At 32.3% G+C, this 23,926-nt stretch overlaps 1 protein-coding gene across 2 annotated transcripts in view; it reads right to left on the bottom strand.

The window, feature by feature from the left end:
• Positions 1-3,221: 3,221 nt before the first annotated feature.
• The window catches only part of LOC108915634 (1-acyl-sn-glycerol-3-phosphate acyltransferase delta), a 40,212-nt gene continuing 19,507 nt past the window's right edge, over positions 3,222-23,926 (bottom strand). The window contains exons 1-7 of one of the 2 annotated variants that reach the window (XM_018721724.1): positions 11,133-11,362; positions 10,709-10,918; positions 10,479-10,651; positions 9,263-9,424; positions 8,597-8,935; positions 3,692-3,911; positions 3,222-3,624 (exon numbers count right to left, since the gene is read on the bottom strand). In XM_018721724.1, coding sequence (XP_018577240.1) covers positions 3,536-3,624; positions 3,692-3,911; positions 8,597-8,935; positions 9,263-9,424; positions 10,479-10,651; positions 10,709-10,895 — 1,170 coding nt within the window. In that variant the 5' untranslated portion in view covers positions 10,896-10,918; positions 11,133-11,362 and the 3' untranslated portion in view covers positions 3,222-3,535. Of the gene's footprint in view, positions 3,625-3,691; positions 3,912-8,596; positions 8,936-9,262; positions 9,425-10,478; positions 10,652-10,708; positions 10,919-11,132; positions 11,363-23,926 lie in introns of those variants that run through there. The other variant, XM_018721723.2, reaches the window with a different exon arrangement.

The raw sequence follows: 23,926 nt of genomic DNA, 5'->3' as shown, positions 1-23,926 counted from the left end.
GCGGCCACATATCGACAATATGACCAGAAGCCATTCGGGAGTTGAATTTGGGAAGTTCTGCTCCACTCTCCCGATCTCGCGCTTTTGATTTTCACCATTCATTGTTAAACTCCTTATGTGGTGTCTCTCAATATAAGGATTAGTTATTCGAGTCAAAACCAAAGACATCGCGAAACTTGAATGTTGGAGGTCATAAATTAGGATAGAAAACTGCGTCACTGATTAGCCTATTGATAATTGTAGTTAAAAATAAAATATCTTAAATTTGAAAATAATGGACGGTACCCATATGACTAAATAAATTTAGTTACTCATATGACGGTACCTACTAAAGGCCGGTTAAGACTTCCCTCCCCTCCCGCGCTAGCCTAAGGGCCACCTTAGCAAAGCGCATCCCAGGCTGCATAACCGCACTACCCTACCCAACCATACCACACATAAACATGACGCCACCTCCGGGGGTTTACACAGACGTGCCGGCGAAGCAAGAAGAGCGCCAGAAGAAAGGGCCCTAGCCGGCGGGGCCCAGCCAGGACAAAAGGAGGTCCCACAAAGCGCCTACACCGGCCGCATTTGCGGTCGGGGTAGACGACGGATGGGGCCCACCTACGAAGGCTGTCCAGGCCTACACGAGATGAGGCAGGATAAAGAGGGATAATCCTCCTCGATCCCAAATCATTGAGGCCAATTTCTAGCCATGGAATAATGGCGCGCGGCGCGGTTAAGACTTAATTTTAAAAATCATGCAAGGCAAATGCGATGGCAATAAGCTACTTGGCAAGCAAACTGGACGTCAAGTGAGTAGAATGCAGGTCTACCTTGTAAGACCACTTGCTTTCTCATTCCTAAAATTCATTTACCTGCCAGTCGTTTGTCAGTACAGTTGACTTGTTGGAACAGGAACTATTTTTAATTTTGTTGTCAGGAGTTCAAGTACCTAGGTATTTTGTACATTTATTAAAATATTCCAATGTATATTTGTTATCCAGTTTCTAATCTATAGTCTCTATTCGCGAACAATTTCTTCTTGCATAATTTCCAAAAATTGAGTCATTACTAATTTTGACACTGCTTTATATAAATTTTCTTTTGTTTTGCACGTTTAAGTTCCATGTTGCCACTTTTAACTAATACAAATACTAAACTTGCCTTAATCAACTGACTGAAATTTTACTTTTTTACTTGCCTTGCTTGTTTACTGATTTAATGTAAACCGGCCTTTATTCCCAAACGTAAAATAGCACAGCATAATTTATTTTGCTGTGGTGTAGGCAAGTTCGGTACATAACACATACCTGTTCGGTATTAACATCTATATAGATGCTCTAGATGTGTTTTATTCTTTTCAAATTGTAACAGATAAAAAGACATATCTGAAGCATCTAGATGTCAATTCCGAACTTCCTTGTAAGTATGTTATATCTCAACCACGAGCATTTTTGATATTTTTGACAATGTTTTCTTACAATGTGGTATTAAGTTCCGTCTCAGCAGTATTCATGGAAACATCCATCCCATAATTACGATTCACATTTACATTATAACATAAAAAAAATAATTTTAGTCATTAATCGTTACTGTACCAATCAACTTACATTTAATAAACCTATTGTTTTTAAAACCAGTGGAAGATAAATTTGACAATTAAATTAAAAACCTGTGACAGTTTATACCATGTTGATTGTTACTTACCCGTCACTGCCAACCTAAAATGTGCGAGACACATGGAAATACCATTTTAGGAAAAGGGAAATGTTTATTCGTAAATAAAATAATAGCGACTAGGGAAACAAAGTTTCACTCAATTTTAGTGCAGAATGCGAAAACGTCAAAAAAATTGGGTGTTTGCATTTAAAAATTCGATTTTGCCACATTTTCTGAATTTCATGTTCGATCTTTTTTTTTGTCCACCCTGTATAAAAACTGGAAAATTTTCATGTTAAATCCAATAATAGTATATTATTTAACGAGCGGTAATGCAGGTCATAACTCACGCAGATAAAGTTTGCAGCACGAGCTGCAGGCGAGTGCTGTAATTCATCAAGTGAGTTATGACCATTACCGCAAGTTGAATACTATACTTTATCTACGACTATAACAATAAATACTAAGATACAAGTATCGAGAAAGAACTTTATTCACAAATCTTAATAGTTATAACAATTAAATAAAAGTTTTAGGTGTAATTACTAATAAATTCAGTATTGCATTATTAGCTACTTCTCTTATTTCTGGAGTTGTACATAATAACTCATCTTCGCTATCTAAATTCATCTTTTTTAGGACTATTATTAGAAATTGATTTGAAAACGTCAAAATTATTTTGTTAAAATATCAAATGACATTAGTCCCCTCAATGATAATAATTGACAGTTCCACCTACTGAGAGGCGTTGGCAATTTAATAATTTTAAAATCTTTTAATTATCCATTCCTTTCCACTTGTTAAAAATTCTTTCCATTTTACACCAATGGAACGTATTTACCGGCTTAAAAATTTCCAAGAATTTACTGCATACACTATTTACATACCGAATTATCATTGTAGAAGCCCAGCGTGAGTTATAATAACACTATGAAAACTCACGCTACTTGTTTATTGATACTATTAATTGCTCAAAAGCAGTTGAATAATTAATATATAAATTAATAGGAGTAGATAAATTAAATCTTCCTCTACAAAATGTCCAATTCGCACAAAAAAAATAAACCTGTTTCCGCGAAAACTAAATTTTGATGACAGTCTGCATCTGTCAATTTTTGCCTAAAAATCAAAATATCTCGGAAACGGTTAATCGTAAGTATGGAGTGTACTATATGTTTTCATTTTAAAAATAAATTCTCTACAAAAATAATAATATATAGGGTGTCCCATTTAAAATAAGAAAGTTCGTGGACTTGCGGTATAATAAGAAGTATGATGACCTTGCTCCATAGCCTGCATTGTGAGCCCCCACGTTCCATATCATAATTTCAAAAAAATCCTTCAAGCGGTTTCCCAGATATCCATCGATGGAGTTTGTGATAAGCCACCCTGTATAGTTGATATATTTTCTTTAATTTCAAATCAAATACTCTATACCTAATAAATCGACTTTAGTATAAGGCTTATTTATTTAAGTACACCTTGTTTGTACAATAAATCATTTTTCATATAGTTTTTCAGAAGCAGAACATTAAAAAAAAATCCCAGGAAGGAAGGTACATTTTACAAACCAGCGGTCAAGAAAACCATACATATATTAACAAATAATATACACTATATAACATCCAAAAAAAAGTCACAATAAATGCATTGAGTTGTGCTCAGTATTCCCAGTAATATCAAAGAATAAAAAGATTATTAAAAATATATTTTAAATAATAAATGAATCGATAAATCACATTTTAATTTCATTTACACATCTAAACAATGTTGTTACGTTTAGTAATGAGAAAATTGGCTACTACTTGTCAAAGGGAAATGTCTAAACACTTGGCACAGACATTAATTTCCTAATTCACGGAAATGGAGGTTTTTCAGCGCAGAGTTGTGTCTACTGAGTTTTCTTTGGCGTGTTCGTCCCATATGATGAGCCTTTCTTTATTTCCGACATACCAATCGTTTTATTCAATAAAAGGAAGACTGCAAGAAAGAAATTCATATTTAGTTTAGATTGTTATAACGAACAACCCTTTAGATTTGTACTTACAAGCACCAATTATACTAGCTCCTACTGAAAAGTACAATAACTCTCCACTAAACAGCAGCTTAATAAGGTAGTAGGAAATTGGAATCAAAGTACATGATAACCAAAATGCTATATGAACAGGTGAGTGCAGTCGTCTTGGTAATTCAAAAGGTTCTACTCGTGGGAGACCTGAGGTTTCGAAAAAGTCCCCGGTTTTTATGAAACTGTCTTTTAACTTGTCCTAAAAAATGTTATTATCTAATAATAGTCATAGATGTTTGGCCAAAATTTACATTTTGTCGCAACAAAACAAAATGCAATTTTGTCAAAAAAATTATAGGCGTATTTGTTTTTTAATGGTACACCCCTACAACTTTTGTAGGATTGTCTTATTCATATCTACAGTCTTTATAAATGATGACAAGCCACGTGACCAGTAATTTTGTTTGGAACAGTAATTTTATTTCCTTCATGTTGGCAATTACATTTCGGGAAAACTAAAAATTATTAAAACAATAGGATCAACACCACATTAAAATGCAACATCCTGTTTCACCGGCTGTGATTTGTGTAATTTTTCACGAGATTCTATTCAACCAATTAGCAATCACATTATCTCGAGCACAGGCATAATGCTTTGCTACTGCTCATTGTAAACGAATCATTAATATCAGTGCTGATTTAGGGATTTTTCGTTACCAGGACCAGTTATGCAATGTTGGGTTGCCTAAGCTCGGGGGTCATGTGGCTTGTAAACATTTATGAAAACTTTATATTAGAAATATATTGGCAGTTCCCTCACTTTTTTAACGAATAAATGAAGCCAAGATTCTCCCTCACTTGACCTTATAGACCGCTACAACAATTTTCGAAACTCACAATTTTATACAAGGGTTTAAAAATAGTTTTGATTACATACATAATAACCATTAAGAAAGTTGTAACTATATCAATAAGATGCAACTATTTCTAAAATTTTAACAAATGTTAAGTATGAATTATGTTTTTCCTGTGGTTTTAGACAGAAAATGATATGCTTAGACAGCTGCGACTTAATTTTCATAAACCCCCTTGCAATAAAAAACGATGCACACCATTGTAGCACTAGAGACTGCTTGAGAGGAAGTAATCTTGCCCACTTCTTCGATCACTGTGTTCATATGTAACTAATATACTGGGAAGCCAGGATGTGGTGGGAAAACTCTGATTTGTGTAGTAAATAATGTTATAAGAGTGTTTCACACGGTGTGAGTGTACCAAGAGCATTAATCGACAGTAAGCAGAGTTCAACTGAACACTGAAAGAAATCCACCAAGTGAAGGGTTTTGCTAAGATATTTTAGCTACAGTAGGTAAAATTTTTGCTGTCACAGAAAAAATTCATGCTGCCACAAATAAGTATGTTTTGGCTGAAACACGTTTGCTACCACAACAAAAAAGTCTCGTGGCTATATGATACTTCAGTTGGAGTTTTATTTTAGTCGACTGTCTATCTGTCCCGAGTGAGTTGCTTTGCTCAGATGTGAATGTACTTTTTTAGAATTGATCCAATTGGGGTTAGTTAGTCCTTATTTGTAGCAAATTACGGCTCACTTACTGTAACTGAGGCCTCACTTAATAATTTCCAGAATAACCTTATGCCTGACTATGGTTTCGCCCATAGAGAACTTAGAAGTTTCGCCATTTTGCTGTAACACGTAACACGGGATATACGTTCGTTAATCGTTAGTCGTTGGGTCCTTTATAATAAATAGATGTTTTGTGATCGAGTGTTGAGTCAATTTTCAGTTGTCTAACAACCGCCAGGGTACAAAGGCATTTGTGGGAACGAGAAAGCGGATGAACTTGCTAGGAAGGGATCCGAGACAGAGTTCATTGGCCCGGAGCCCTTCTGTGGCACATCTCCCAGTGTGGTCAGGCGAGCTCTGAGCAAATGGACTGAGACACAACACAGGAAATACTGGACTTCAAGGCCAGAACATGGCCATTCTAAGGAGCTCATGAAGTATCCTTCGAAGGAAAGAGCAAACGATTTACTGAGCTTGAACAAAAGAGCAAACGATTTACTGAGCTTGAACAAAATCCAGCTCAGCAGAGTGACAGGACTCATAACGAGACACTGTCACTTTAGGAAACATCTACATAAGCTAAAGCTTGTAGACAGTCTGGTCTGCCGAGAATGTGAATCGGCGGATGAAACTTCTCTGCGTAACCTGGGTGAGTGCCCGGGATTTGCACGTAGTAGAATGACGCTCCTGGGGAGACGTTATTTGGAACCGAAGGAACTGAGAGAAGTGTCAGCAAGGAAGCTTTTGGACTTTGTCAAAAGGACAAAAATACTTGCTGAATAGGACTAGTAGTGGGACGCACAATAGGCCTAATTAGGATAGGAAGAAGAAGAAGAAGAACCGCCAGAAAGTTTTCAATTTGGGTATTTGTGTAGGTATGCAATAGTACTTATATGCAAGTGTGATTACATGCACACAATGCAGGCTAAATACAAACTCTTACTTCTCGAATGGGAATTTCAAGATTATTTATGCTTGTTTGAAGGTATATACATTTTTAATTGCATTGTATGGTGCACGAAGAGTGAGGAAAGCCAACAACACCGAAAAATAGTAAATACGGAGTTGACTCACTTGGAGTTAATGAGTTGAGTCTATTAGGGTTAGTGAGTTTACTCGCTGGGGGTTAACGAGTTCACTCGCTTGGGGTTAATGAGTTGACTCGTTTGGGGTTATTGAGTCGAGTTGCTTGGGGTTAATGAGTTGACTCGTTTGGGGTTAATGAGTTGACTCATTTGGGGTTATTGAGTTGAGTCGCTTGGGGTTAATGAGTTGACTCACTTGGGATTAATGAGGACTCGTTTGGGGTTAATCACTTGACTCGTTTGGGGTCATTGAGTTGAGTCGCTTGGGGTTAATGAGTTGACTTGCTTGAGGTAGCAGAGATTATAGCAAAACTTTCTACTTACTGAAAGTGAGTAATTTTTTTAATCCGTTGGCAGGTTTAAAAAATTATGACTATTTTATGGGGAATTTAATTCTAAATTTCTTACTCTTGTTAGTTTTCAAAAAACTTTGTCGTTTTTAACAAAAACACGAATAACTAATAATATGTATTGTAGCTGTTATTTAAAATCATCGAAAATTCAAATGAATGAATGAATTTAAACATCAAACTTGACGATTCTATAACTTCTCAGGGTGTAGCTTACAATTACTACAAAGGTAACTTGCGTTAAATCATCATATTTTGGGTCCCTCTACATGCCCCTGCTGCTGATTCTTATGCGAAACACCCTGAATATTTTTTTTATTCAAGCCTACCCTTTAGTCGTTAGATGGAAATCAATATTTCATTATAAAATTGTTGCCTCCCATTAAATTGGATAATTTTTGGGCATTATCCATATCTACTTTGGGGTGAGGGGACAAAGGGCCCTCAGCAGTTTTGGCCACAGAAACATCTATAGGCCATCTTTTTTAATTCTTGTTGCTGTTTTTAAGTGAAATAAAACTTGTTTGTTATGGAACAAATTGTTTCTGATAACACTTGATTAATGATAAAAACTATTTCTAACATATCTTAATACTATAACGAATACCCAAAAATATCAACTTTTTTTATGGTATGTGATAAATGCATAATGTCAAATGATATTTGTTGTTACATAAATGAACAATTTTTGTTATGATGTATTTATTACAATTAAAATGTTTAAAAAATAGTATAGTATCTTTATTGTTAAAAGTGAATCTGGAAAACTGTTTGTTGCATCGACGACAAACAAGTACACCTTTTTTTAACAAAAATACAAAAACAACAAAAATAAAAAAGCCTATATATTTTTTCATGGAATAATACTACTGAGGGTGATTTGCATACAGGCCTTCGAAGTAGCTATCATTAAATAGAATATACTAGTAGAAATATATCAAATAGCTACCAATAACAACTTTTAACCAAAAATGATCCTAATTTAATGAAAAGCAAGAAAATTATAAAGTAAAAGTAATTCTTAACAGGAGCTACAGGGTGAGCCCAAATATTTTTTTTTATAAACTTGGGACATTATTTTCGCAAGTCTTACGTTGTATATTTTTATTTATAGTTACATTGTTGTAGTGATATAACCAGACAAGTTTTTGTTTAGCACGTTGAACTTATAGCACACTCTTTCGGATATATCTCCCTTATTATAACACATAGACCCATCAAACCTTATATCATTGTTATTGTAAGAAAGGATTCTATTCAATTAAATAAAAATATACAGTGTTCCATTAAGACAAAAATGGTTTCTTATTTTATCCAAAAAGTAGTGTTATTAGAATGACCATGTCCTTTTACACTGAATGTCAACCAGACAACCCATATAAAATCATTGAGGGTAAGCCAATAAAATAAATCCCATAATTAAAAATTTGATAAAAATAAATGTTTTAAATGGCTTTTAATGTAACATATGAATAAGCAGATTGTAAATTAGTGTAATTAAAATGATTCACAACAATTGAGGACTTCATTTATACCTACATATAAATATATAGTTTTAAAACAATGAAAAGGATATTAATTTTTAAGACTAATTAATAGTAAAACAACATAATATAGATTTGTTATCAGTTACTTGAAGTTGGTAAAAATTTATTTCATACATACAGTAGTGTGAATTTCTGTTAATTGTATTTTATTGTTTAGGGGCAAGTTTAAAAATACAAATAAACTAATTTTTATATTTTAAAGTATAATTTACCAAAATAATTCAATAAGAATATTGCATGTTTAACGATAAGTCATATATACTGGTATAGATTTTTATAACAAAATCTACCTTTATTATGAGCTTAAAACAACAAATAAGGTTTTGAGTATGAATAATCACATTCTACAATTAGGAAGTGTTTAAATTTGAACTCACCTTCCTAATAAACATATCTCTAAGAAATGTCTCTTGCTCTACTTCGGTTTTTGGCAAATCTTCCATGGGAATCCTTCTCATATAAATGTGCGCCTCTAATGGTTTTCCAAAAAGCATGTTTGTGATAGTTGGTTTACTGGGTGCATTTTCCTTAAAAGCTAACTCAATATCGTAAATAGCAGGCACCTTCCCTTTCATTGAGGGCAAACTAGCAATGAAACCTCTAGTTCTGGGTAAAAGGTGGTGTTTTAGTTCAGGCAAATTGTTTTTACGAGCAAACTCGAGAGAAGCTTCATGTTTTTTTGGAGTAAACCTGGTTCCCTCGGGAAATAGCAATAACTAAAACATAAGAATTTTTTTTAAGTATTTTATCAATGGTTTTAACAAGACCTATGGATATAATTGATTAAAGATAATAACAAAGTACAAAAATTACTTGTTTAATTTTAGATGTAACTAAGATTAAATTCCTACTTAATAATGTACATTTATTGATAAACATAAATAAAGGACAAAAATGTTATTAAGTATGTCTAAAATAGGTCAGTTGCAACATAATATACCTATATAGTTTATCTAATAGAGACAACTATATTCAAAATAATTTTGTTATTACTATTAATAGGATAATTTTACAGACATGATCTTTAAAGCAAACCAACTTACCCATATAGGATCCGGATGTTCTGCAAGTTCAATTATTTGTTTGTTTATAATTTCCTTATCTTTATCGAATGACCTTTCCAAAAATACAAATTCAGAACATTTCCACGCCCATCCCAAAACTGGCACATATTGTATTACTTTTTTTGCATAAGCTTTACAGTTCTATAATAATAAGTATTTACTAAATATTGGTAGGTATTTAATGTTTATTTATTATTATAAGCAACTATTATACTGTATAGTTTTTGCTGTATGTTCAGGGTCATCTATTATACTTTGCATGTCACTACTGCTTGCAGAAAAAAAATGGTAAGTAATTATAAAAGTTGTACCTATGCAATTTTTTTATTTTTTTAATGTTTTCTAAAAATAGAAAACAAAATTTTTTAAATAACATTTTTTTAGCGTATCTCTTATATTATTAGTTATACTGAAAACGTAATGTACATGTAAAGTATGTGTATGTATATATATATGTAAAAATATAGAGCCATATTTTTTAACATGACATTCAAATATATTTTGAAAGCTTCAGCCAAAAAACAAACTACTCTGCAAGAAATACAAGAAACTCGTAGTCATAAGATATACTATGTACTTAAAAAATATGTACTTAAAATTAAATATAAATAAACCATAAAATTAGATCCACTAATTCTCTATATACCAAATACACACAATGTTAAAATCATGGCTAGCTAAAAGTAACATTGTGGACTATTAATAGCTGATGTGGAAAAAATGTTTTGGATACCATTAGACTACATTTGGAAGAAAAGAATGCCAGTTGTTCAAGATGTTGATGGTGACTACTCAATGATATTTATACATAAAGCAACATAAATTCATGTACATATTATTTTTAATTTCTCATGGCAAGTTTTAAGAAATATTAGTTATATATTTTCATGAAATACAACTGCTATGACATTTTAGATAATTTGATCATAATTTATTATTGATTAGATTAGTTTAATTCTTTCACTATCAATCGAAAATTAAAAAAAAGATCAATATGACCATTTCATTAGAATTAAAATATGATTTCTTAACTAAATAATTAAATTGTTCTCGCATGATTAAAAGAGACTTTCACGTTTTGTTTTCTGCGATATATCAAAGTTAAATGGACTAATTACTGTGACTATTATAATTAGTGGTGTATTTATCTGACATGTTGCTATATAATAATCTATACAAATATGCATCAACTCACCCCAAGAAGATGAATTCTGTCACATATCATCCATCCGATTAACCAATCTATTTCATATGTATGATTCATCACACAATAAGCGTGTTCTTTACCATAATACTTATCAAATTCATCTTTATTTATATACATAAAAATTCTAGTTCCAGACCACCAGTCTCCCAAAAATACTAGTTCTGAAACAGTATACAATCATTTAAAATGTTCACATTAAAATATATAAATATACTTACGTGCATAAATTGTACAACACAGGTACCAGTTGATTTTCCTATATAATACTTTATTAAAGGGTCTGAGTGTTAAATACAATACACATTGTATAAGATTCACAATGACTCCCGAAGTGAAGAAAGTTATAGCCAGGCATAAATGTATAAGCCTAGATTTCTTTAAATGTTGTAAATTAGAGACATTCATTGTTACCTTTACTAATTGAACGCCTAAAACAAAGATTATGTCAAATAATTAATTATTAAATAATAAATTTGATATCCCTTGACTGCACTTATATCAGTCTACAGAAAATTATTATCTATCTTAGAGATAATATATTTTCATTGTGTTGTATGTAAAACACTTAAAGTGTACCAATTAAACACTGTTTTGAAAAATAAACAATAATTTAAACGAAATGTTTACTAAAAGCAAACTAACCTGATGTGTCACTACAACTACTGCTCTTTTTGTACTTGATTTACTATTACTAGTGGCTTAGTAAATCAGTTACTATATTATTTTTTTAAACATGTAAATTAGTTCCTTCATTTAAATCATTTGTAAATTTAGTTACGTCACCAACACATTGTAGAAAAAATAGACAGAAGTCGATTCCCCACACTGAGCAATTGCCTCACAATAATGAACTAAGGCCACAGCACATGACTAAGAATAATTCATGGAGTGTCGTGGACCTTGAATACACTACACACACAGTAGGTTAGGTATAGGTCACGTTGTCTTGGCTATTGACCATTGTCCATTAATAAAATTTTATATTTAGTTTAAATAGCAGATAGTTTTATCTAAATACAGAAACCTACATAACTTAGGTACCTCCTACCTATAATATGGACGGCAGACAAAATAGTATGCCTATTGTATGTGATAATACAAAACAAAAGTAGCAAAATTACATGGGCACTGGAAGTTATGATACCTATAGGTTATACAGGGTGTTTCAGGATTAAGTCGACAAACTTTAAGGAGATATTAGATATAGAAATCAAGTATAAATTTTTTTTCAGACGCTTCATTTTCGAAATACAGGGTGTTAAAAGAGAGTGTAAAATATTTCAGGAGGTAATAGTATGAACCAAAATAAGCAGAAAAGTCTTAATAAACATGGGTCCGCAAAGTAACGGTTGCGGAGATATGGACCACTATTCGTTTTTCAAACATTTTATTTTATTAGGAATAAACCGACAAAGGAAGCTTTTAACGAACAAAAAACAAAGTTACAGAAGATGTTCAAAGTGCCCTCCGTCCATTTCCAAGCAGGCACGACATCTTCGTCTCAACGATATTCGAACTCTTTTGAAAATACCCTCCTTGGTTTGGATTTCTTGACACTTTTGATTAATCCGTAGCTGCAGCTCTTCCAGGCTATTTACAGGAGTACCATACACTAATGTCTTCAAATATCCCCAAACAAAGAAATCTAGAGGGTTCAGATCAGGCGATCTTGGAGGCCATAAAACAGGTCCGGCCCTTCCTATCCCTCTATGTGGAAAAGTTTGATGTAAATGCTCTCTAACGGCCATGGAAAAATGAGGTGGAGCACCATCATGCTGGAACCACATTTGTTGCCTCTGATTCAAAGGAATGTCTTCCAAAAACTCATACAGTGTGTTCTGCAGAAAGTTGAGGTAAGCAGCGCCTGTTAATCGGTTTGGTAAAACAACAGGACCTAGAAACCTGTCACCTACAATACCCATCCAAATGTTTAATGAAAAACGTGACTGATGTCCAGATTCTATTAGAGCATGAGGATTTTCGTCGGCCCAAATATGCGTATTGTGAAAATTAAACACTCCATTTCTTGTGAACCCGGCCTCATCAGTAAAAAGAATGTTTGCAAGAAAACGAGGATCATGACGTAGAAACCAGCGGCAAAAACCCAAACGTGCTTGATGATCATTTATTGGATTTAAGGCCTATTTTACTCGTTGCACATGGTATGGATAAAGCAGTTGCTCGTGAAGGATTCTCCAAACAAGAGGACCACTAATTCCTACCTCGGCTGATATTCTCCGCACACTCGTACCTGGATTCTGCTCTACCAGTGCTAGAATTTCTTCTTCTGCTCTAGGAGTGGATACCGACCTTGGTCTTCCGGATAAATGGCACTGTTTGCTCAAGGAACCGGTATCACGCAATCTTTGGTGAATTCTTCCAAACATGCGTTGTGAAGGAATCTGGCGATTTGGATAAGCGTCAACATAAAGACGTCGCGCTTCGGTGGCGTTCCCATTAGCACGACCATATACATGAAAATGCATGTCTGTTAATTTTGCGTTAGAGTAACCAGCCATAGCGAAAGAAAACTTGTGCACTGAGAACAACTGTCAAATACGTACTGTTTATTTCACTAAACATCAACCAACTATTATAAGAAAATACACAACGTTTTTGCAAAATAAAAAAAGGGGCTAAAAAACACAAAACATTCTATATCTCCGCAACCGTTACTTTGCGGACCCATGTTTATTGAGTCTTTTCTGCTTATTTTGGTTCATACTATTACCTCCTTAAATATTTTACACTCTTTTTTTAACACCCTGTATAGGGCGTTAAAGATTAAAAAAAAATGAATTTTTTAAATAACTTCTAAATGAAGAAGGCTATTTAAGCCAAATTTGGCATGACACATCTTCTTATAAGACCATTTTTTCATAGAAGTAGAAGTCCCGCAAGCAACCAGTGGCGGAGTTATGGGGACTCAGACTCATTAAATTATATAAAAAAAATAATACGGCCCTACTGAAAATAAAAAATGGTGCTGTTTTTAGATAGAACAGTTTGTTATTGACAAAAAGTGTACATTCACTTTTTTTCCTAACTCATAGTTTCATGGCAAAATTGATTTTTCGGAAAGGTGCTTCTGGATTTATTATTTAATTTTAAATTTTAAAATTATGGTTTATTTAAAGATAAACTTTAAATAAACCAAGCAGAAAATGTTGATCAGTTTACGCAAAAAGTAATGTGGACAGATGAGGCAACATTTACTCGAAGGGGAATTTTAAACCAAAGGAACAACCATATTTGGTCGTACGAGAATCAACGGGCGGGTAATGGAACATAGTTTTCAGCATGAATTCCAATGTAACGTACGGTTGGGTGTGTTGGACAACACTATAGTTGGTCCCTACTTCCTTCCGCATCGGTTAAATGCTGACATGTTTACCGAGTTCCTTGAAAATGGTTTTCAAGATCTGTTAGAAGATGTTCCGCTTAATACTCGAATGAATAGTTGGTTTCAACTAGATGGTTGTCCTGCTCATTTTGGTAGGGGTCCTAGGGAGTGGTTAAACATTAATTATCCCAGGAGATGGATTGGTCGTGGAGGACCTGCAGTGTGGTTCACCGGACTTGACACCGAAACAAAAAGTCTACGAGGTGCCAGTTGATACCTTAGAAGATCTAAGACAGCGAATAGTCCAAGCGTGTAGATAATTAACTCCAATTCAGTGTCGATCGGCCACGACCTCCATAATTAGAAGATGTCGTGCTTGTCTATAGTCCGGAGGCGCCCATTTTGAACAAAATATTTTATATCATTTAATTTTTTATTCACTTGTCGCTTTGTCTAGATATAATATTAATTGGTAATTTTTTGGTTGTTTCAATTTACAAATAAATTTTCATTATTGTTTGCCATCTTATTTTATTTAAAAATTCACAACACAAGTAAATGAATTGATTACAAACCGCCTGAAAAAATTTGGGAGTATTGCAAGGGTCGTTACGTTGTCGCATTACGACTTAGTCACATTAGATGTTAGGTACTTAAATATTTCTATTGTTTTCATCATCATTTTTTTTCTAAAAAAAATACCCTATATCTCAAAAACGAAGCATCTCCTAAATAATTTTAATACTATTGGTTAAACCCAATGGGAGACAAAAAGGCTTATTTGACTCACACATACTCGAGACTAAGACCAATTTTAATAGGTACCTACTATATGTTTTTAGGTTTTGTGAGGAACGTCTTCCTAAAGTTTATTGACAGAATCCAGAAGCACCCTTCTGAAAAATGAATTTTGCCATGAAACTATCAGAGTTAGGAAAAAAAGTGAATGTACACTTTTTGTCAATACCAAACTGTTCTATCTAAAAACAGCATCATTTTTTATTTTCAGTAGGGCCGTATTAATTTTTTTTATAATTTAATGAGTGTGAGTCCCCATAACTCTGCCGCTGGTTGCTTGCGGGACTTCTACTTCTATGGAAAAATGGTATCTTATAAGAAGATGTGTCATGCCAAATTTGGCTTAAATAGCTTTCTTCATTTAGAAGTTATTAAAAAAATTCGAATTTTTTTAATAAAAATCTTTAACGCCCCATATTTCGAAAATGAAGCGTCTCTGGAAAAAAAATTATACTTGATTTTTTCTTATTTTGTTACGAGGAATATCTCCTTAAAGTTTGTCGACTTAATCCTGAAACACCAGAAAAATTTTAATACATTTTTATTTCTACTGCAATCATAGAAAAGTCAAAATTTGAATAGTTAACTAGGTACCTACTTAATTTTTTTGAAGCTGCCAATATACAAAATTGAATTAGGCTTTTAATTTACAATTTGTTAATAACATTTTATTTTTAGGCTCCTAATTCTATATTATTTTCGGCCACATTTCGCTGCCAAAACAAATAGTTATTCTAATCGGTCATGTCATTCTACTTTATTTCTCGTGTTGTTTTATTATGACAATTATCTAACGCTTTTTAATTAAACACTTATCCGTACTCAAGAGCAAACATTGGATTTTTAAAATTTTTAACGTTCTGTCACATCACTGAATAATAATTATTATTCTATTCAAATATTCTATTGCACCCGTATATTAGCGTGTTTCTTAAAGCTTTAAAATGTGAAATGGTTTTAATTTTATTACATAAGTACGTCCACGGATAGGGTTACTTAATAACAAAGAAAACTTTTTTATTTTTCATTTCATGAAAAACATTTTTGTTAAAAAAATCCACTTCTGTTTAAATGTACAAAGAAAAGATTAGAAATATAGGAACTGATGTTATCCTTAGAACTCAATGAAACATCATGCCAATTAAGAAACGAAATAGCTAATCCTTTTCCAATATTTAATATATGCAGGGTGTCGTCCTCAACGATAACAAATTTTTGCGCGAAATTTTACAGTTTGGGAAACAATTCTGTAATGCATTTATTTTGAAAAATAAGTAAGTGAAAACGTTGCCTATAAATTATTTTATGTATTAAACTGTCTTTTTTGTATAAGATATCAAAATATTTCCTTAGGAAAACTTACCATATCGAAAGAACAATGTAAAAAATGGGCATGTTCTGCCCATCCGGGGGAAAGTGCGCAATGCTTCGTTTTTTACTAATTTAGTGGTGCTGAATACGAATCCGTCATTATTATCGGCCAAAAATGTCGGGAACACAGTGAAAACTCTCTTTTTTGGGGGTTCTAGGAGCGGTTAATTTTTGTACGACTTTATACTTTAAAAACACTGCAGAAAACGTAGCGCAATACAGCACAGCACTTTAAAAACAGCAGAAAAATGACACAAAAACACCAGTCCACCCTCTCACCCCTTCCTAAGAAGGGATATATTTACATAACCCCTAAGAAGGGAGTATTTCAATATAATTGCTATGCAGTTATTTTTTTGGGTTATCCAGGGGAAAGTGTGCAATGCGATTTTATTGATTAGTTTTTGTGTGCTGAATACGAATCCGTCGCCCTTATTGCATAAAACTGCCGGGAACACAGTAGAAACACCTCTTTTTGGGGGTGGTTTACATTCAGGTCATTTTTCTGCCTAGCTATCAAAGTACAGTGTTTTTAAAGTATAAAGGCGTAGAATACAAAAATTAACCGCTCCTAGAACCGCTACTTGTAGTTGCAAGTTATAATGTCAACTCCAATACACCCTCAAAAAAGGGCAGTTTCACTGTGTTCCTGACATTTTTGGCCGATAAGAATTACGGATTCGTATTCAGCACCCCAAAATTAGTAAAATATGAAGCATTGCACACTTGGGCAGAAAATGCCCATTTTTAACATTGTTCTTTGGAATTAATCGACCTATTTGATTTATTCATTTACTCCCTCCTCTGAAGATAAAGTGATCTTTTTATGTAAGACATCGGGAAAAAATGATTAGAAGCTTTTTAAAATTAAAATGTATATTAAGGCCCAAATTTTATGGTTATCGGTTTTAATTTTACAATTCAATGATTCATCAAATAAAAATATATTAAAGCAGGCTAATTAATTATATTAAAATTTAGCATACAAACATACATTTTAATAACAAATAACTTATTCCATAAAATTTCTTGATATCTTATGTGAAACAGAGAATTCACCTACTCTGCAAATAACTTGTTTGCTTCTGTCAAAGTCCACTTAATTAGTAGAAATAAAAATACACTATAAAAAACTTTTTAATTATTTTTCTAAATATTTGTTTGTAGAGGATACCATGTGTATGCATGTTAGCTTACTTAAAACTGAATTTTTCTACATTTGAATAAAAATAAAATTTTTAAATAAGTACGACATCCTCTTAAAATAAAAAATTAAAGTATTCTCTTTTTTCAACTATATATTTTTGTTTTCGAGATATTGAAACTATATATATACTACTATACAGATAATTTCAATATCTCGAAAATATGTATATGTACGTATGTATAGGTATATTTAAATTTTTTTTACAAGGAATCCAGAGATACTGCAATCGAAAAATTTCTTTGGATTGCTGCGCCGTCCGTACCATTTGAAGAGTGATATCATTTATAACGTAAATTTTGTTGTGTTGCGTGTTGTGTTGTGATTGCCGTCAACAAATCAATTTCATTAGGAGCGTATTTTTATTTTTGCCTTATAATTAGACAAAATTGATATATAAAATATGTAAATATATATTTACATAAATGAATGACGTTGATGACTATGACAAAGTTAACTTATGTGAATGTTAATATGCAATGTTCATAGTTCATTTTACAAAAGAATGACTTGACAAATTTTAATTTTAATATATTGAAAAAAAACAAATAAAAAGTCGAATTCGGCTTAGGAAACTGAAATTTGCACTTATTAAGAACAAATCTTCTTATTGTTAGTGACATATACAGGGTGTTACGAAATTCGCGGACACGGACCCTGGGATCATGATAAGCTAAATAAGGTCGTAAAAAAATGTCTCTATCATTTTTCAATCAGACCGATATTTTTCGAGATACGGTATCCAGAAATCATAAATATTTTCAATTTTTAATCATTTGATAAACAATTATTACAAATGAATTGATCAAAATTTCCACAACCTGCTGCTATACATGCTTCAGCACATTTTGCTACAGCTCGAACGGAGTTACGTACCTACCATCTCTGGCGTTATTTGTTGTATTGTTTGAAACAGGCAGCTTTATAACAATTAATGACAATTCAGAAAGCATTTATCAATATTTTGACATCGTTAGAGTACAGTAAAAGTACCTGTCAATACAAACTGCACAATAAGAGGCCACAATTATTCAAATTGTGAATAGTATGATATGTTGATGGCTCTCGGAGCTTCAAATATTCGTGCAGGTGAAGCAGTGCGGTTGGCTTGGCAGAGGCGATCCATTTGCTTGGCCACCTCGTTGTCCAGACCTAATGCCATGTGATTTTTTATTTTGGGGCTTCTTAAAAACGTTGGCAAATTTGAATAAATTGCAGAACCGCCTATTTCAATCAATACAGCAAATATCACCAGTGGTGATACGCAACTCCATTAGAGCAGTAGCACAATGTGCTTAAGTCTGTTGAACAGCAGACGGTGGAAATTTTGAACAATTGTTGTAACTCGTTTGTCGTAATTGTTTATATAATGATTGAAAATTGAAATATAAAAATATATATATTTTTTTATTATTTTTGGATATTTGATACTGATATATCTCGAAAAATACTGGTCTGATTGAAAAATCATAAATACACTTTTTTATCACCTTATCTAGCTTAATATGATCCCACAGTCCGTGTCCGTGAATTTTGTAACACCCTGTATATTATTTTCTAAGAACGGATATTTTTGTTAAAATAAGTTCAAATACGTCTGGGATACCTCTCACTCAGCTTTCTACAAATATATACCTATCTACATATATTTCTAAAGCATACTGGATCTTTTTTTAATTAAGTATGTATTATAAGAAGTCCAAGAAAATTTGACGTAAAAAGGAGGAAAATCCATCACCAAATCTTTTAATAATACAGAATTATTGGCATACCACCGTTTATGTGTGAATATATAAATTAATTAAAATTTTATTCTCACATATAAGCACCTGCCTACATTTGTATACACATGTATACAAATGTGTATACATATACACACGTAAATATCTAAGTAGTAATGTATGCAATAAGCATGCAAAAATACATGGTCCAACTAGCATTGGATTATATCAACAGTATCTAGTAAACAGCTGGTAAATTAATAATTATCTAGAAAAAATTAAAATTTGTGTCTAAATATTAATACAAAAACACATACATGACATATTGTAATTGTTAAGTTACGTAATCTTTCAAAGAAATATTATTGTTGTTGTTAAAAAATCACTCTAATTAAAGACCAAAACATAAAATCAACATTTCTATATTTTACTTTTAGGATTGCATTTTCAAGTGGCCCCCGAGCAAAATCTTTTTTTAATTAAGTATGTATTATAAGAAGTCCAAGAAAATTTGACGTAAAAAGGAGGAAACCTCGACAAAATTCCATCCAAACTGAATTTTTGCAAAGACGTTCTTTGACGTGCCCCAACCCAAATCCGCAAAAATCACAAAAATCAAAACATGGTAGGCAAGATATTGAACGTCAAATTTTTTTACAAATATACTTATAGTCAAAATTGTAGAGAATTTAATTCTATTGTATTTTTTCAATTCAATCAAAAATATTGTTTAGAAAATATTTTTCAAATATATGTATTTCAATTCAATTTCGAAATTTTCAAGTATGTTTCAAGTTTCAATTCAGTTTCAAAAATATATTTTAGAAACTGTATTTACGAATACCAGATAATTAAACTCTCTCAACTTTTACATTTTCATGGACGTCCGATGCATAGGAAACAAGATATTCGCGAAAAACTATTTTCGTTGGAACTTTGACTCTTGAGTACCTCGAAAAGAGCGAGGTTTTGGGGAAAAAAATATAAGATACCAATTTTGTAGATAATTGAATTCTCTACAACTTTCATGTTAACTTATCGCTGTACAATACCATAGGCGCGAGATATTCACGAAAAAACTTGTTTTTGAAACTTTGATCTTGAATATCTCGAAAAGGGAGAGGTTTCGGGGAAAATGCAATAGACTAATTATGTAATTGTAGATAATTAAATTCTCTACAACTTTCACTTTACAAAAAAAATTGACCTTCAATGTCTTGGGTAGCCATCTTGTGATTTTTGCGGATTTGGGTTTGGAACATCTCGAAGAACGTTTGTGCACAAATTCAACTTAGTGGTAATTTTGTCGAGGACAAATGATAATTTCCCTGGGCTATTTATTACAGATTAATTTCCATGTTCACAATCACAACTAGAGCCTCAGAAAATCATATTTCAATTCGAAACTGTCTTTTTCTTTGCAAGGGTAATTTTACTGGAAAATATCATTTATTTATTTAAAATAAAAACGTGCACAGAATATTTGTAATTAACACAGTAATTTATTTTTGACTCATCTTGGGAAAAATGTAATCTAAAAACTTGTTGCTATTTTTTAGGTCACTGTTGATGTTATTCAATACTAGTGAAAGTGTCCATCCATCGATGGCGACGGTCTGTAAAACCACAGGCGGAGCGATTTTAAAACGATGGGGTATCGTCACATTTTTTATTATTTTATAAATGACAAATGCGAATTTGTATTTAGTTTTTTCATTTGACCGTCACCAAATCTTTTAATAATACAGAATTATTGTCATACCACCGTTTATGTGTGAATATAAGAATTAATTAAAATTTTATCCTCACATGTAAGCACATGCCTACATTTGTATATACATGTATACAAACGTGTATTCATATACACACGTAAATATCTAAGTACTAATGTATGCAATAAGCATGCAAAATATATCCAACTTCATAGAGAAAATTCTTAACTGATGACATTGCGGGAAACAACTCTATGGAATACATGGTCCAACTAGCATTGAATTATATCAACAGTATCTAGTAAACAGCTGGTAAATTAATAATTATCTAGAAAAAATTAAAATTTGTGTCTAAATATTAATACAAAACACATACCTGACATATTGTAATTGTTAAGTTACGTAATCTTTCAAAGAAATATTATTGTTGTTTAAAAATCACTCTAATTAAAGACCAAAACATAAAATCAACATTTCTATATTTTACTTGGGATTGCATTTTCAAGTGGCCCCCGAACATGTAGGCCATATAGACTAAGTTGTTTCCTACAATGTAGGAATAACTGAACTTTATTTTTTAAAACTTTATTGTTAGTTTTATACATTATTGGTCTTGTCTTCTTCAAAGTACTACTCTCCCCTATTTGCACACCTTTCCCAGCGGTATTTCCATTTCGCGAAGGTGGATAGCTTCAATTTTGGCCTTTAGAGTATGCGACGAATTTGCTTGGATGTCATCAATAGTCTGTAAATAGCGTTCTTTCAGCATTGATTTTAATTTCGAAAATAAGAAAAAATCGCAAGGAGCAAGGTTTGGCGAGTAAGGAGGATGAGAGAAGACAGTAATCTGATTTTTAGTCCAAAACTGATGAATCGACAAAGCTGAGTGTGCAGGCGCATTATCATGGTGCAAGAACCATGAGTTGTCTCGCCACAACTCTGTTTTTTTTGCGAATTTTTTCAAACAACCCTCAAAATGCACAATTCAATTAGTAGAAAAGAACAGTGAGCTTTACTTTAACATTGGATCGAGACTGATGTGCTTTCTTGGGTCGTGAACATCCTTTGCTAATCCGTTATGGTTGAACTTTTGTCTCAATACTGTAGCCGTAAACCCAGCTTTCGTCTCCCGTTATGATCCTTTGAATTAATGTTTCATCCTCATTGGATTGTTCAAGAAGTTGCCGACAAACGTCGACACGATTTTCTTTCTGCTATTCGGTCATCAAATGGGGAACAAATTTTGTTGCAACTCGATGCATGTTCAATTTTTCAGTCAAAATTTCATGGCATGACCCAATTGAGATGTTGATCTGTTCTGCAATTTACCTGACAGTCAATCAACGATTTGCACGCACCAAATCTTTAACTTTCTGAATGTGGGGATCATCAGTTCATGTCTAAGGCCTTTTTGGTCGAGAATCATCTTCAATGACTGACGACCACTTTTAAATCGTGAAAACCAATGTCAACATTGCGTGCAACCCAGAGCATTACCCCCGTAAACTTGTTTCAAAAGTTGAAACGTTTCCGTGAAAGTTTTCCCCAATTTCACGCATTTTACTTTGTATCATTATTGCAGCAAATAGCATATTTCACTAACACTTAAACACATTGCACTCAAATAATAATATTATGAAAATTAAATGAGATATCAACAATTCAAGAACTTGTGGTTGCAGAGGCGGCCAACCGCATAAGACTAAACATCTCCATTAGAGCGTAATTAATAGCTAACAGATCTCATACATAAATTTTTGGTATCAAAGAACATGATTGACTTCACTTAACAGGATTTTTAGAAAAATGAATGTATATACTTATTTGAATTAGCTAATAGTAAAATATAGGTACATTTAAAAACAAATCGACAGAATTTTTGAATTGCCTATTGAGTTCTGTATAAAAACCACTTCTTGCTAGATCCTAGACTTTAAATAAAAAAAATGAATGTATTTCAAAAATTTGAAAAAAATTGCCATCTGTTTTAAAAAACTAAACCCAAATTGATGGAAATATTTCTTCCTAAAACTATTCCGTCGACTGGATGATGAATTTTTGAACATTCATCACTAAACACCATTATTGTATGTTATATAAAGAACTGTGAATATGGAATGAAGTGGTATAATTTTATAATCGAGACAAAAGAGGAACACCTTGTTACTTTTCACCCAAGATGAACTTTTTCCATATTTTTTACATAACTATGAACCAAACATTTTGTTGCTTTGTTATAAGAAAAGTGATAACTATTGACTAAACCTAAGTAAAGTGATGCATTTTCAAGGACATTATAGAAATAGCGTAGTTTAATTGCAGGGCACAAATAACTACTTATTTATAATCCTCACCTATCCAATTTATCTATGACTACCCTTGCATAGTAACAATAAGCAATATGTTTGTCTAAAAATAAAACTAAATGAGTGGCAGACAATATTCAGATAAGATAACTAGAACGCATTGGAAAATTCGAAAAAAAAATTGTTTTAAGTTTCCACTGTGTTGCGATTTTGATTAGTTATCCAAGTCAACGTTTTAGTGGGATAAAGATCAATAAATAAAAGAACACTATATTTTAAATCATTGCCAACGTTTCGGTGTTATTTTACACCATCCTCAGGGCTCTAAAATACAAACAATGTTTTTAATAAAATTCGTTAAGGTATTAAAATAAAAAAAAACAAATACACTTATAATAATTCTAAAAAATTGTTCCTGTCACAATTACCATAAAACCCGAAAAAGAAAAATTCTAAAACAGCTCTAAAAATAACATAGGTATTACTCACTCACCGAAATTTGAAGTGTCTTTTGTCCAAGTTCTAAATATTAAGAAGATGGTATCTAGATACTTATATGTGTATTTATAATTCATGGAACAATTTCAATGCGGTTTTCTTTCACAGTAAAAATTGTTGTAACGTCTTAGGTACTATTCAGCAGGATGACAGTAAAAAAAATACGTTGATTCTAATGTTTGTAGAAATCATGCTTCTTTTTCCTCTTACTTTTTCCCTTTCTTTTCCCCTTTTATTTTTACAAGAGAATTTTATCAATTAAATTATAATAAACCAAGTTTAAATTATATATGTATATCGTTTTTCGTATTAACACTATTAATTTTTTTAGTGTTAATACGAAGAAGGATATAGATAATTTAAACTTGGTTTATTATAATTTAATTAATAAAATTCTCTTGTAAAAATAAAAGGGAAAAGAAAGGGAAAAAGTAAGAGGAAAAAGAAGCATGATATCTACACACATTAGAATCAACGTATTTT

This window comes from Anoplophora glabripennis, unplaced genomic scaffold (genome assembly GCF_000390285.2).
Source record: "Anoplophora glabripennis isolate ALB-LARVAE unplaced genomic scaffold, Agla_2.0 scaffold1091, whole genome shotgun sequence".
Lineage (NCBI taxonomy): Eukaryota > Metazoa > Arthropoda > Insecta > Coleoptera > Cerambycidae > Anoplophora > Anoplophora glabripennis.
The sequence above is the reverse complement of the archived record's forward strand: the minus strand, read 5'-3'. Positions and strand labels throughout refer to the sequence as shown.